The sequence below is a fragment of the Patagioenas fasciata genome, chromosome 3 (assembly GCF_037038585.1).
Source record: "Patagioenas fasciata isolate bPatFas1 chromosome 3, bPatFas1.hap1, whole genome shotgun sequence".
In the NCBI taxonomy this organism is placed as follows: Eukaryota; Metazoa; Chordata; class Aves; order Columbiformes; family Columbidae; genus Patagioenas; species Patagioenas fasciata.
The window spans coordinates 70,393,468-70,405,658 of NC_092522.1; the positions used below are offsets into that span (position 1 = coordinate 70,393,468).

General features: G+C 37.5%; 1 protein-coding gene across 6 annotated transcripts in view; it reads right to left on the reverse strand.

Moving 5' to 3' along the window:
* Nucleotides 1-1,131: 1,131 nt before the first annotated feature.
* The window catches only part of TRMT11 (tRNA methyltransferase 11 homolog), a 28,105-nt gene continuing 17,045 nt past the window's right edge, over nucleotides 1,132-12,191 (reverse strand). For 3 of the 6 annotated variants that reach the window (XM_071806578.1, XM_065834017.2, XM_065834018.2), the window contains 2 exons: nucleotides 9,054-9,174; nucleotides 1,132-1,715 (listed from right to left, as the gene is read on the reverse strand). In XM_071806578.1, coding sequence (XP_071662679.1) covers nucleotides 1,584-1,715; nucleotides 9,054-9,174 — 253 coding nt within the window. In that variant the 3' untranslated portion in view covers nucleotides 1,132-1,583. Of the gene's footprint in view, nucleotides 1,716-8,622; nucleotides 8,714-9,053; nucleotides 9,175-12,191 lie in introns of those variants that run through there. The other 3 variants (XR_010651102.2, XR_011738389.1, XR_011738391.1) reach the window with 3 other exon arrangements.

Sequence of the window (12,191 nt, forward strand, 5' to 3'; positions counted from 1 at the left end):
ATAACCATTTAGATCATGTCTATGTAGGGTAACTTCTATGAAAATGAAGTTATAAATGCATAATAAATCCATCTAGAAAAATTCTTTGCCTATGAAGAACAGAAAGTAATTTTAATTTGTAAAGTAATAAAAGCTGAATGCCAAATTGTAATGCTAAAATTGGAGTCAGAAGTTACATGAAGACAGGTTTTCAGAAGCAGTAATTTTTTTTATGTAATATTTGAAAGCCATCAATTCAAATTCTGCTTTTGAAAAATTTTCTGAGCTTTGATCTCGCTCCAAGTTTAGCCCAGAACAACTATTAGATGGCTGACATTAGAAATCTCAAAATAAAGTGATTTATAATGGAAACACAGAAAATAAATCATTATTTCAGAACCTCCTAACACACCACAGATTAGATCCAGAAGGTCAGAGAAAGTTGTCATTGAGTATGTGAACTCACCCTATTGCAGTTGAGGACCTCAACACATAGAATAGCAAATTCTGTTAATGAACTCGATCAAACACACGCAATGACTCGTGCCTTCCTAGGTATCACTGGGTTTTTGGAGAGGCACTTAAAGATTATAGTCTACAAAGATCATGAGGCTGGAGCAAGTTGATACATTCACCAACGCCCTGCTGAAGAATATTAGACCATACTTGACCACCAAAATGAGAAAAGCCATTAACATCCAGAATTAATGGGCTTAGTGGTTTTCCAATGAGGTATCTGCATGATGGACATGGTGTGGATTCAGCAAAGTTTGCCCTTTAACAAATAGAGCTTCAATTTCAAAGATTTGATTAAGCTTAATACCATTAGGGAGCCATTAGTGATTTTACGCTGTTGTTGTTACTGCTTTAACTATCAGTTTCTGAACCAAAAATTGCAGACAGTTGGCTTGACCAAGAGTCAAGGTTTAGGAATGCAAAAGCAAATCCAAGGTACAGATGAGCTTCAGATGTGGACAGGCTTCAGAGGGTTTAATAGGCTCTCCAGAGTTTGTCAGGTCACAGAAACTTTTTTCTTGGGGGGTGCATGTGCACATTTGTCTCTTCGTGTTTTTTATTTGTTTTAAACATTGCCGGCCCCAGCCAGAATTCATAGGAGCAGTTATTGCATGCAACAATTAAAAAAAAAAACACTTCAAACCAATCTTTTCTGGTTTATTGTATGCCATTTACAAAAAAACAAAACAAATGAAAATGATCTTAATAAGCAATCCTTGATCACCACCACGTGTTTCTAAACCAGCCAGATGTTCACAGTTTAAGAAGCCAAATAATACTACTACTTTTTTGTAAACGTTAATGGTGAAAGAACAATAATAATGGTTTTAGTCAATCATCATTAGTACTTGAAAGTACAAATATAAATTAAATAAGACTCAAAAAACTTGTACAACAAAATCTGCTATAAACAAAGCTAATTAAAAAGAACTGCTCTCAACCTGTGTTGTGGGTTTTCATCTTGTTTTAAAATTAAAAGCAGTATTTATTTTTCTGAAGCATCCAAATGAATGTTCATATCCAGATGTCCTTACAAAGAAACACGATCTTCATTCTTTCCTCGTTTTTCAAACTGTTTATATTATATTTTACTTCTGATTGTCTTTTTCTTCCTTGGCAATCCTCTTTGTCACACCACTGAAATACTTCTCACGGAATGAATTGTGTCCCCTGTATGGCATATACTGAGCATCCAATTGGTAAGAATTCTGATCTTGATCCTGCATGGTATTAAAATGCAAGCATTAGGTTTTACAGTAGTATGTTCAGCATGTATCGCCACTGGTTTTCCGCCAGACTTTTTCAAACAATTACAAGCAAGAGTAAAGTTGTTTGGTTTGGTGGTACTTTTTTTCTCCTTTTATAATTCAATGGCAAACACTTAAGTCATTAGATTGATTACAGAATTTAAAAAATAAAATGCTAAGGTTTCCATAAGGACTAACAACAACATATACAGCCTACTGCCATGTCCTAATGTTTAACAGAAATGAAAATCCATAAGCAGTGGATTCTCATTTGACACTGAGCAAATACAAGTTTTTGTTGGGTGGGGTTTTTTGTTTTGGTTGGTTGTTTTTTTCTGTACTCATTCAGATTTTCATTATTCTACTCTGTGCAGCAAACTGATGCAAGTTGTCAGTACCAGATACCTGAAGTTTTAACAGTGCTGCTTCACTGGAAATATCTCCGCTAACACCACCAGAATCCAATCCTTGCATGAACAAATGAGAGCGCACATGCTATGCCACACAGACTTTCATAAAGGAAAATAAAAAGATTAGTTTCTGGAAAAAATACCATCTGGAGAATTCAATCAGAGGTCTGTGGAAGGTGGATACAAACAGAAGAGGAACACAAATAACTAAATCGAGTTCCTACAGATACTGAAGCACTATCAGAGGATTTGTTTTTTATGCAGTATTCATGTACTTCTGAAAGTTAAAATTGACACAGTAAATCACAATAAATCCGACTTTAATTGGAGTGCTAAAGAAAACTGATGGCAACTTTTAGAAAACACATTTAATGCTTATAGTTGACATCAGCTTATAATACTTAATGGCAAGATAGAACTGAGATAAACAGCCTAACACAGAACAACTGAACTGTGCAAAGAGAAAATAAAAACAAGCATACAACAGAACTAAAGCTCTGTTCCACTTGATGTTTTTTCTCAATGTATCCTCATTACTGCAACTTTTTTCAGCAGTGCAGCAACATACAAATTGCTTCACTACTTAGTTTCGGTTCAGTGTTACTTGCTCATATTTGAAAATGAGGTTGCTCTTGAATGCTCTAGGATAAGTCATAGGAACATAAAAGTAGATTTTAGTCAATATTTTCATACTACAGAAGCATTACAATGCAAGGATGAACGGAATTGTAGTGGACGATCTCCCCCTTCAGCTATTTTGCAGCTTGTCCAGGCTTTCACCTAGCAACATCAACACCTCATCTTGCTTTGGATATCCTAATATGCATTCTAAAGGAGTGAAACAAAAGGTTTTTCAACACAGCAAGATGTTTATGTGCATGTTCAAGTGCCCTCTTCTGGACACAATGAGATATTCCTATGAAGCAGCTCTCAGCTGCTATCCTAGCAGACACCAGCAGCATGCCACTGGCTTAAGCTAACTTGCTAAATGTTAAGTGCCATGTGGATATCTAACATTACACCAGCAGCAGCCAATTAGTTCTATTTAAATATTGCAATATTGGAAAATAGCAGGAGAAAATAACCTCAGTAAAGCCACTGCAGTCACAGCGCATCTATTGTCTTTTGGTCACCTGGGAAAGACTGACATGTTTAAGACTACTCTCAGGTCAATAATCAACAGGCTTGTAACAGGTCCATGGGAGAAAAACAAAACAAAACAAAAATAACAAACAACAAACACCACAAAAAAACCCAACACACCGCAAACAATTACTACTGGCAGTCAGGAAACAAGAAGGATTTAAGATGTGCTCCTCTCACCGCCAGCCTTCACCCACTTCTCTGGGTCTCTTATGCAGGGTCACTCTGAGGAAAAGAGCACTTGTTCTTCCCCTGAATTTGCAGTTCAGTAATCCTTCTTTGACCAAAATATACAGTATATTTTTATAACTTTAGGATGTGTTTTAATGATAATTCTACATAATTTGCTTGTTTTGAGAAATGGATGGGATGTTTGACCCTGAAAGCTAATCCCCACACCCTCCAAGAGATCATGCATCTGTACACCACTCATCTTGATGCCTTAAGCAACAAAATGCTGATTCAGGGTGAAGGGAGGAAGGAAGAAAGGAACTACCCCCCTCTACCCACAAGCTGGTTAGGGCAAAGAGAGGATGTGATACGTAAGAGAACAAACTTCAAGTTAATCACAGCTGTAAGAGCAACATCTGCAACCATCAAATGGAAATGGGCTTGGTGCATCACTCCACAGCAGAATCCTCTTGGTAAATCCAGGCCTCATCAAAAGCTGTGCAAATCATCGCTCACTAGACAACAGGAGATCTGCAGGCAGGGACAGAATTCTCGGAAGAGCTGACAAAGGCAGCTCCTGGCCCACATCACAATAATTCCAGTTTAAGAGCTCCTGTTCCCTACCTCTCCACTGTACAGACATGACTGCCCAAGAAAGATGGCAACTGCTTTAAAGAAAAAGAACAGATTGGGAACTGCTTCTTAAAAACGGGAAATGAAAATAAGAAAATCTGAACTACCTGGAGATGCCACTCACTTGACACTTCCCAGTTTTACGGGCAACATGAGAACTGATCAAAGTAAAAGGAATTTGGTTTCAGAAACTAATGATTTCTGAACTGATTAGCGTAGGGTGTACACAGGGAGCTGAATGGGTACAATCTGAACCCTAGGGATAGGCTGCATTTAACTTCACACAGATAAAACGTCAAAAATCATCTTCATTAAACAATTTGTGGTGACTATTTGCACTAGAATTTGCCTGGGCATGAGGTATCAGCCCGTTTCAGAAAACAAGCCAGTCAAACATCCCCAGCTAAGCTCTTATCTTGAGTAGCATAAATTGGTAGAATATGCGCTCTAAATATTTAGCAGGAATGTTTTTCAGTAGGAGAAGATCTCTTATGGAGGGTGTCAGTGGTGGTGTCAACTCTCCCTCAAGTGCATTAACTGTTCAGTGCAGTTGATATGGATGTTTTTTCATTCCTCTTGCTTTCTAACAGAACAAAAAGTTTAAATTCAGGGAATGGAATCGAACCAGTGTTTTAAGGGAGACAGTCACTTTCCTCCTCTGGAATAGGAATAAGAAGTACTGCTTGTGATACACAGCTGCATCTACAGGTGAGTAGCTTTTTTTCATTTTTTTCCTTTAAAACAACTGTACACATTTCTCAAGGCATAAAGTTCATAATTGATTATTTGACACAAAACAATGAGACTTCCCAAGAAACAATTTCCAAGACTCAGCAGCAACGATCAGCCTACTTGGCACTAAGTCAGCTCCTGCCCCCGTCCACCAGCACTACCAAGAAGACAAAGACTTCTTCCTTTATTTGTAAAAGTCAGAACTGAAGATGTTCGTTAATTCCTGATCATTCTTTATCATCACCTTGGTTCTCACTTTGAAAAATCTGAATTCTCAAAACAGCAGACTAATTGCAAACAACAATTACCACACAAAACTTCTGCTCTGAAATGTTTTATGATGACTTCTGTAACAACTGAAAACCAACAAAGCTCTGGTCAAAGCAGAAGCTACCAAACTGCCTTCAGCTAATTTGAGTTTTTCAACTCAATACTTACTTATTGTACAGACAACACTAAAAAAGGTGTTACAGATCTCTAATAAATAATGAAAGAGGTGGAAGAAAGAGAAGGAAGCTTCAAGATAACAAGCAAGCTTTGTTTTTCTTTAACTCTTGGCATTAAGTGATATTCTAAAGGTTTTTATGAATCTAGTATGGCTTCAGTTCAGCCTCAGGGTAATTACCCACATTCAGTTTTTGTTTCAAAAAGGTCGTCTTAGCCTTATCACAGCTTCCTACCACTCTACATCTGGTTGAGGACACTTGCTACAGAAAACACTTGTCCTAATTTTATACAGCTATAAACAAGACTGAGAAATTTCCAAATCGAGGGCAAGAGGCTCATATCCAGGAACAGACGCTGCTAAATCCAGTAGGAAAAATTCTACACCAGTAACAACTCTGGAGTGTCCGCATGACATGGAAATGCTGGACCCATTCACCATGGTGGATTTGTATGCCCACTGCTCCAGTCCTTTCATGGACAGTCATATGCCCAGAATTTGTCCTTCAGTCAAGTTTTCTCCTTCATCTCGCTACATAATTTCTAGGTGTATCTCTTAGCCCTTGTCAATTACAGATCTTTCCTCGGATATATTTTTTTTAAGTCCTGATCAGAAACTTCAGAACCAGGTAGCATTTTCCAGCCAAATAGATACCATATACTTCTGTAAGGCATCCAGCAGAAGAATGAAACAAGTAATTTGGCAACAGCTGAAATAATTCAGTGTGAAGAAATCAACAAGCCTCAGAAAACACAAAGGTGGAGATATTGTTGGTAAAGAAAGGGAACACCAAACAACCCCACAATTGGTTGATCACCAGATACAGATTCCCAAGACCCTTTGTAGTAACAATGCTTCAAGTTTTCATACTCCAATTTTTCCTACTGATTGACCATTTACCAGTTATTTGACATTTAAACAAAATAATGACAATTCAGATATGGGTGGCACAGACTGAGACCTTTTAGTCTTACCTAACTATATTTTTAAAGCTTTTAAGAAATAAACTGGCACAATGCAAAGCACATTTTCACTTGATTCAAGCTGGTAGAATTGATTCAAATCTCCTCTGATCTAAGGCAGAAGACTGGACTCCTACCAGATCACAGTTGACAAACGTTACAACACAAAACTACTTGGTCAACAGCTTCTCATTCTTCCACTATTTCAGTTCTCACATATCAATGTCCACAGTCTTTGGAAAGCTGAACTGGTGTTTTTATCGCAAAACCTCCACAGTTCAATGAGAGCAAACTCCCACACAGTCCTGCCCACGATGATAACCATTAGAAAGTTTTATTTCAGGTTTAGAGAGATACTGGGGAGATCTGTATCCATTTAATACCAGAAGAAGGAATATTAACATCCATAGCAAGAAGTAATACCTCAGAACAGTTAAGATCTCACCTCCTATCACTTCTGTTTTGTTCCTCCCCTGTTCCACACTCCTGTTCTTCATTTCTCTAATTCTTCTTCCCTCAGAGTTTTACAAGACTAGAAGTCATTAGCTGGCTACTTCTAGCTGCCGTCTACAACAACTGCCTTCATTCACTTTTGTTATTATCACTGTAATGTAAGACTGGGGAGAAGAGAGTTCTAATGACCACCATGGCCATCCAAAAAAAAAGGCCTTAAATGTTAAAAACCAAACAACTCTCCTGGTCATATTGTGAACATGCTGAAAAAGTCTGTTCATATCAACACTGCGTTCAGTCAGAAATGTTTTCCAGTCAGCAGCACGATTTCATCATAAACTTCAATAGAACAGACTGGATGCTTACAAGACAGTGAGTTATATACCACCTTTTGTGATGTTTTTAATCCAACCTTTATGCTCTTCACACTTATGATTAATTATGAGAGATCAACACAGCAATTCAACACATTCACTTTCTACATTCACTTTGTTGTCCATTATATTACAAGCACAATCAAACTGCACCACCGGTTTCACATTCAGTAACTGACTGAATTAATCTACAGTTAAGAACTGAGATTGTTAATAGTGAAATCAAATGTGCTGTGAAATCTGCAATTCATTATTGGTGGCAAACACTGGGGACACCAAAGGACTGCATAACGACCCTCCATGATTTGTGAAACTTCTTAGCCACTTGCAAGCACTACACTAAGCTGCATTAAAAGGCATTTGTCAGTGCCTCTCACAAACCAGTTTAGTAAAGCAAGCAGGAACTGTCTGAAAACATAAGTGGTTGTATATTTATAAAAATTCACTCTTTCATTTGGGGAAAAGAAAAACAGACAAAGCTCCAACTATTGAACTTTATCATCATATCTTGTGAGTCAGAAATATACAATTCAAAGGGTGAACAAGGTATTAAGACAGGAAAAAACATGTCCCAGGTAAGAGACACTGGTATGGGAAAATCTTGGATATTTAGATATCAAACAACATGATTCTAAACCAAGCAGGCACTATCTAAGGAGTCAGTACATATTTTGATATTTAGACAGGTTTTGCATTGTCAGAAACAGTACACGGGTTCTTCTATTGTTAAATTATCCAGAAGACATATGGAGTCCCAAGTGTAAGCACCTGCACAGTTTGATCTAAGCAGTAAGACTGCCAACCAGAATCAGGTGCTCAGAGCTAAGCATTTCCAGACATGAACTTGTCAAAGCATGTACTGAAGAACAGGTGATGCACAAAACATGAATAATAAATGATGAAAGTCTATTCACAGAAGGGTGGATATATTTTTTAAATCAGAACATGTTATCCTACAGCACTGGCAATAATAAAACTCCTGCAGAAAACCTCCATGAACACCCTTAGGCATACATGTCAGATGCTTCCATAATTTACCCTCTGGGTTTGCTACTGGTGAAGTTGGCCGCTCTGGCTCTGCGCTCCACATACAGTGCTTTAAAAAATTTCAGATGCTGTTTGAGGATCTCAGTCATTATCAGCATTACGAATGCAGCACTGAAACCCTGCTGCGTAATTAGCACAAGCACCATGCAGACACAGGGATCTGACTGTATCTCCTGCCATTTAAAGTAGCTCTTCCAACTGACAAGGAATGTACTAAAACCAACTTGCTCACTGTTTGCTTGTGTTTTCATGAAGAGTTTGCATCACCTTTGCTCAGCATCTCTTCTAACAGTATTAGGTGTGAGAAGCAGGAATAATGGAAAGGAGACCTGAATGCAATATTCCCCCATCTCAGTGCCTCAGGAAAAGCACTTAGTGTGTCCAAAAACAAACAAACAAACAAAAAACCTCAATGTGCTTCACTGTACTTATGTCACAGCTACAATAGTATTTCAAAAGCTAAAAAAGTACCACTCTAAAAACGAATTAACAGAATTGAATATGATTTACCTGTACTGCAAGACTCAGAAAGGCATTTAGTGTTTACTTGGGCACCAAATTACACTTTGGAATCAATGGGAACTTAGGCATCTAGATATATCTGTGGATGGGATTCACAGAGTTCAGTTTTCCAAGAAAAGTACATGCAACTTTCACAAGTAACCATAAGTTCAAAGATTGCTTTCACAAAATTAAATGGCTTCCTCAGGATGAAAAGTTTATCAAAAACTGAGGAAACAGAAAGACCAAAATCAGAATGGTCCCTTAAATCACTACCCAATTTCTTTTAAAAATATGTGTGGCAATTTTACAAAAACTTTAACTCTTGTAATAAAAAAATCAACAGTGATACAAATAAGGACCAAATGCTGAATAGCACAAACTTTTCAGAAATGCAATAGCTACTATTTTACACAACATAATCAAGAATTCAAGCTCACCTTGAATTCTTTCACCTTTTCCATGGTTATCAGGCGCCTTGATGTGTGGCTGGACAGCATCTGCTCGCAGTTGCTAATAAGTTTCAGGCACGGGTGGCGTGGAATGATGTCTTCTGTATATCTGGAAGAAATAAACATTCATAGAGTTGTAAGCTCATGAACTGGAACACTTGCATCTGAAACAAAATTCATACAGATTCTTCACAAAATGGCTTATGCTAGAATGTTGCTATGCATTTTAATCTGATGAAATAAATTCAGCTATTGGTGCTCCAGAGTTTTCACATTTCAAACATCTTGTGACATAAAATGTGTAGAATAAATTAGAACTTCACAGTAGAGTGACCTTCCCACACATTTTCTACATGTATTTACATGATGTTAGTGGATGCACATAGGCCTGCCTGTATAATTTCAAGTGGAAAATATGTCAGTCAATCAAGAGTAATAACCTATCTGTGATTTAAAAAATGTATTCCAGAGTCAACATATATGAAGATGCAGGAACAAGAGCCTTAACTTTGTCTCCCTAAAAGGAAAACCCTTACACTTTGATTCCAAATTCTATTAAACCAGCTCTTATTAGACAGTGGCATTCCAACACCTCAGCACTTGGTGTTACAAATGTGCCACATTGTAATTACCTTTTCTAAAGGGAAGAAAAAAACCAACACATTATCTTTTAACATCACATGGTAGCAACACTGGCTTGCAATTAAATCCCGCTTGTAGAAGTAAGCAGTGTTTTAAATGCCCCCATGTCCTCAGCACACTATTTTCTAGAGAAATACTTTTCTCTAGAATGCTTTCAATCCTTCTGTTTCTCCAGATACTGAAAGAGGAATTTAAGAAATTAAGAGCTTTGCATGGGACAATAGGAGCAAGAAGTATTGACCTAGCTGATAAGATAAATATGAGATCAGACATCCTTCCTCTATACTGATATATAGATCAACCACTTAGTTTTTGTAATAAGCTTTCCTGCAATAGTTACTACAACATAATACAGAAAATGGTATTTGGCATTGTCAGCAAGTATGATTTCATACAAAATGCTTGTTTTCATGATTCCCCAATGCCTGTGAGGCAACAGAAGTCAGACATTAAGAAACAGAACTAAACAACTTCCACACCCATCACTTGAACTTAAAAGATCCACAGGAGAAGCTCTGTATTTTTCCTGTAAAGTGGACTTGCTGAATACACTTTACAAAGGAAATGTACTGTTCTGGGAGAAAGAGAAGTCAAACACAACTCAACTCGAAACAGGATCCATCTAGGTGCTGATGGAAATCCTGACATTTCTTAAATAGTGAGCTGTTAAACAAGACAATGCCAAATACAGACCTGTAAATAGGAAAAATCCCAAGCAGTACTGCCTCTTTGCATTGTTCCAAAACTTCCAGATCGCAAAACAGCCTTTCGGCCACTTCTCATGTCATTACCTCTGCTAGGTCAAGTCACAACATGCTTTTACCAAAGGAGAATCAAACTAATTCTCAACTGTTTTTTCTATTACACAAGACTTTTGATGCATCTAGTTCCACCAAACTGCCTCTCTCTCTTGCAAAGGCAAGCACTCTGCCACATCTTAGAAGTTTCTCTTCATAACCATATAAAAGCCTGCCTGCAAAGGAATTAAAAGAATTCAGACTCAACAATGATTTCAATGTCAGGTTGAAAGAGTAAAATTTGGAGTGAGATGCTATCTTGCAGAGAGAGAGATCGTTATCACTTTGTTAAAAAGCCTTGTCTGTTAGCATTAATGCATATACTTCTACATTCTTTCAGGTAAAACTAAGAGCATTATCAAATAAGAACAATAGTACCAGTGGTTTTAACAGATACCCATTTTAATCCTGTTTTGCTTTCTTATTTAAGGTATTACACAAGGATCTCAAATAACACATGAAGCTGATGGCAGGTGTTGCCAAGATATATTTGATAGCACAACCTATTATTAAACAGTATTTTATCTCCCCCTTGTGTACTTGCTTTAATATTTGTTTCTGCGTTCATCATTACAGCTGAAAACAAAGTGACTATTACTACTACTCTGTGCTAATATAGTGACTTAGTAGTATGTACAAATTTTCTTTTTAAGCAGCAACCCAACTAGAGCTTGAGAGAGCTGAACTCCCCAAAACAGCAACCAAAGTAGAACCAGAATGTGCAGTTCTTAGTCATCTGAAGTTAAACGCTTTATCCTGCTGTACTGCAGAAGCATGCTCTTACCAGTGCTCAATGAGCAGACAAAAAAGCTCCACTATCTTGACAACCAGAATTAAGTCAGTAATTCCAAACAGAGTTTATTGACATGGAAGTTTAAGAATTCACAACCACACATGATCTGTCAGACAGACAGCCTGAACAATTATCTATAATACTGTTAATGGCATTCATTGTTTTGTTTGCGAACAGTCTTACAAGAAAAGAAAAAAGCTTAAGATACCAATTCTATAATTTAAAAAAATGCAAGCTACTAGGTGCACTTTTCTGTTAGGGAAGCATGTAACAGAAATTATTCCTTCTGATTTCCAAATTTTCAAAACATCATGTGATAATTAAATGTGCGACTGTCACAAACCATTTCTGTGGTGAAACCAGGGACAACCACCACTTTATACATCATAGAAACATATGACATTGTAGAACCTGCCTTCAGAGCTTATCTGTATCTGCAAGATACTTAGAAACAGCTACTGTACCTCAGCTCCTCAGTTTCCTATGAAATAGTTTGCAGGAAAAACAAACACATACAATCCCCTCAAAACCTTATCTAAGAGATTCTGCAGTAAGGTATGCGAAAAAGATGTCTCTTTTCTGAAACTCAGTTCTAATCCCAGGCCTCGTTACTTAGCAGAGCATCCTGCAGTTTCTGTTGGCCTCTCTGGTCCCCAACAGGGCTGCTCCCCTGCGCTTCCTGCTTCTCACTGCCATCTCTTGGTCACTTCTGATTTCTCAGAAGGCTAAATTAGCAATGTCAAACCCCAAAGAGCCAATACTGTTCTCTTACGCATTGGACATGCATTTGCAAAGGCACGTGAAGGTTTTTTTCTTTTTGATAACAGACAGGAATTATCTCCATCCAAAAACTTTATTTCAAAATCTGCTTTCCCTCGTATGAAGCTTTAAAAT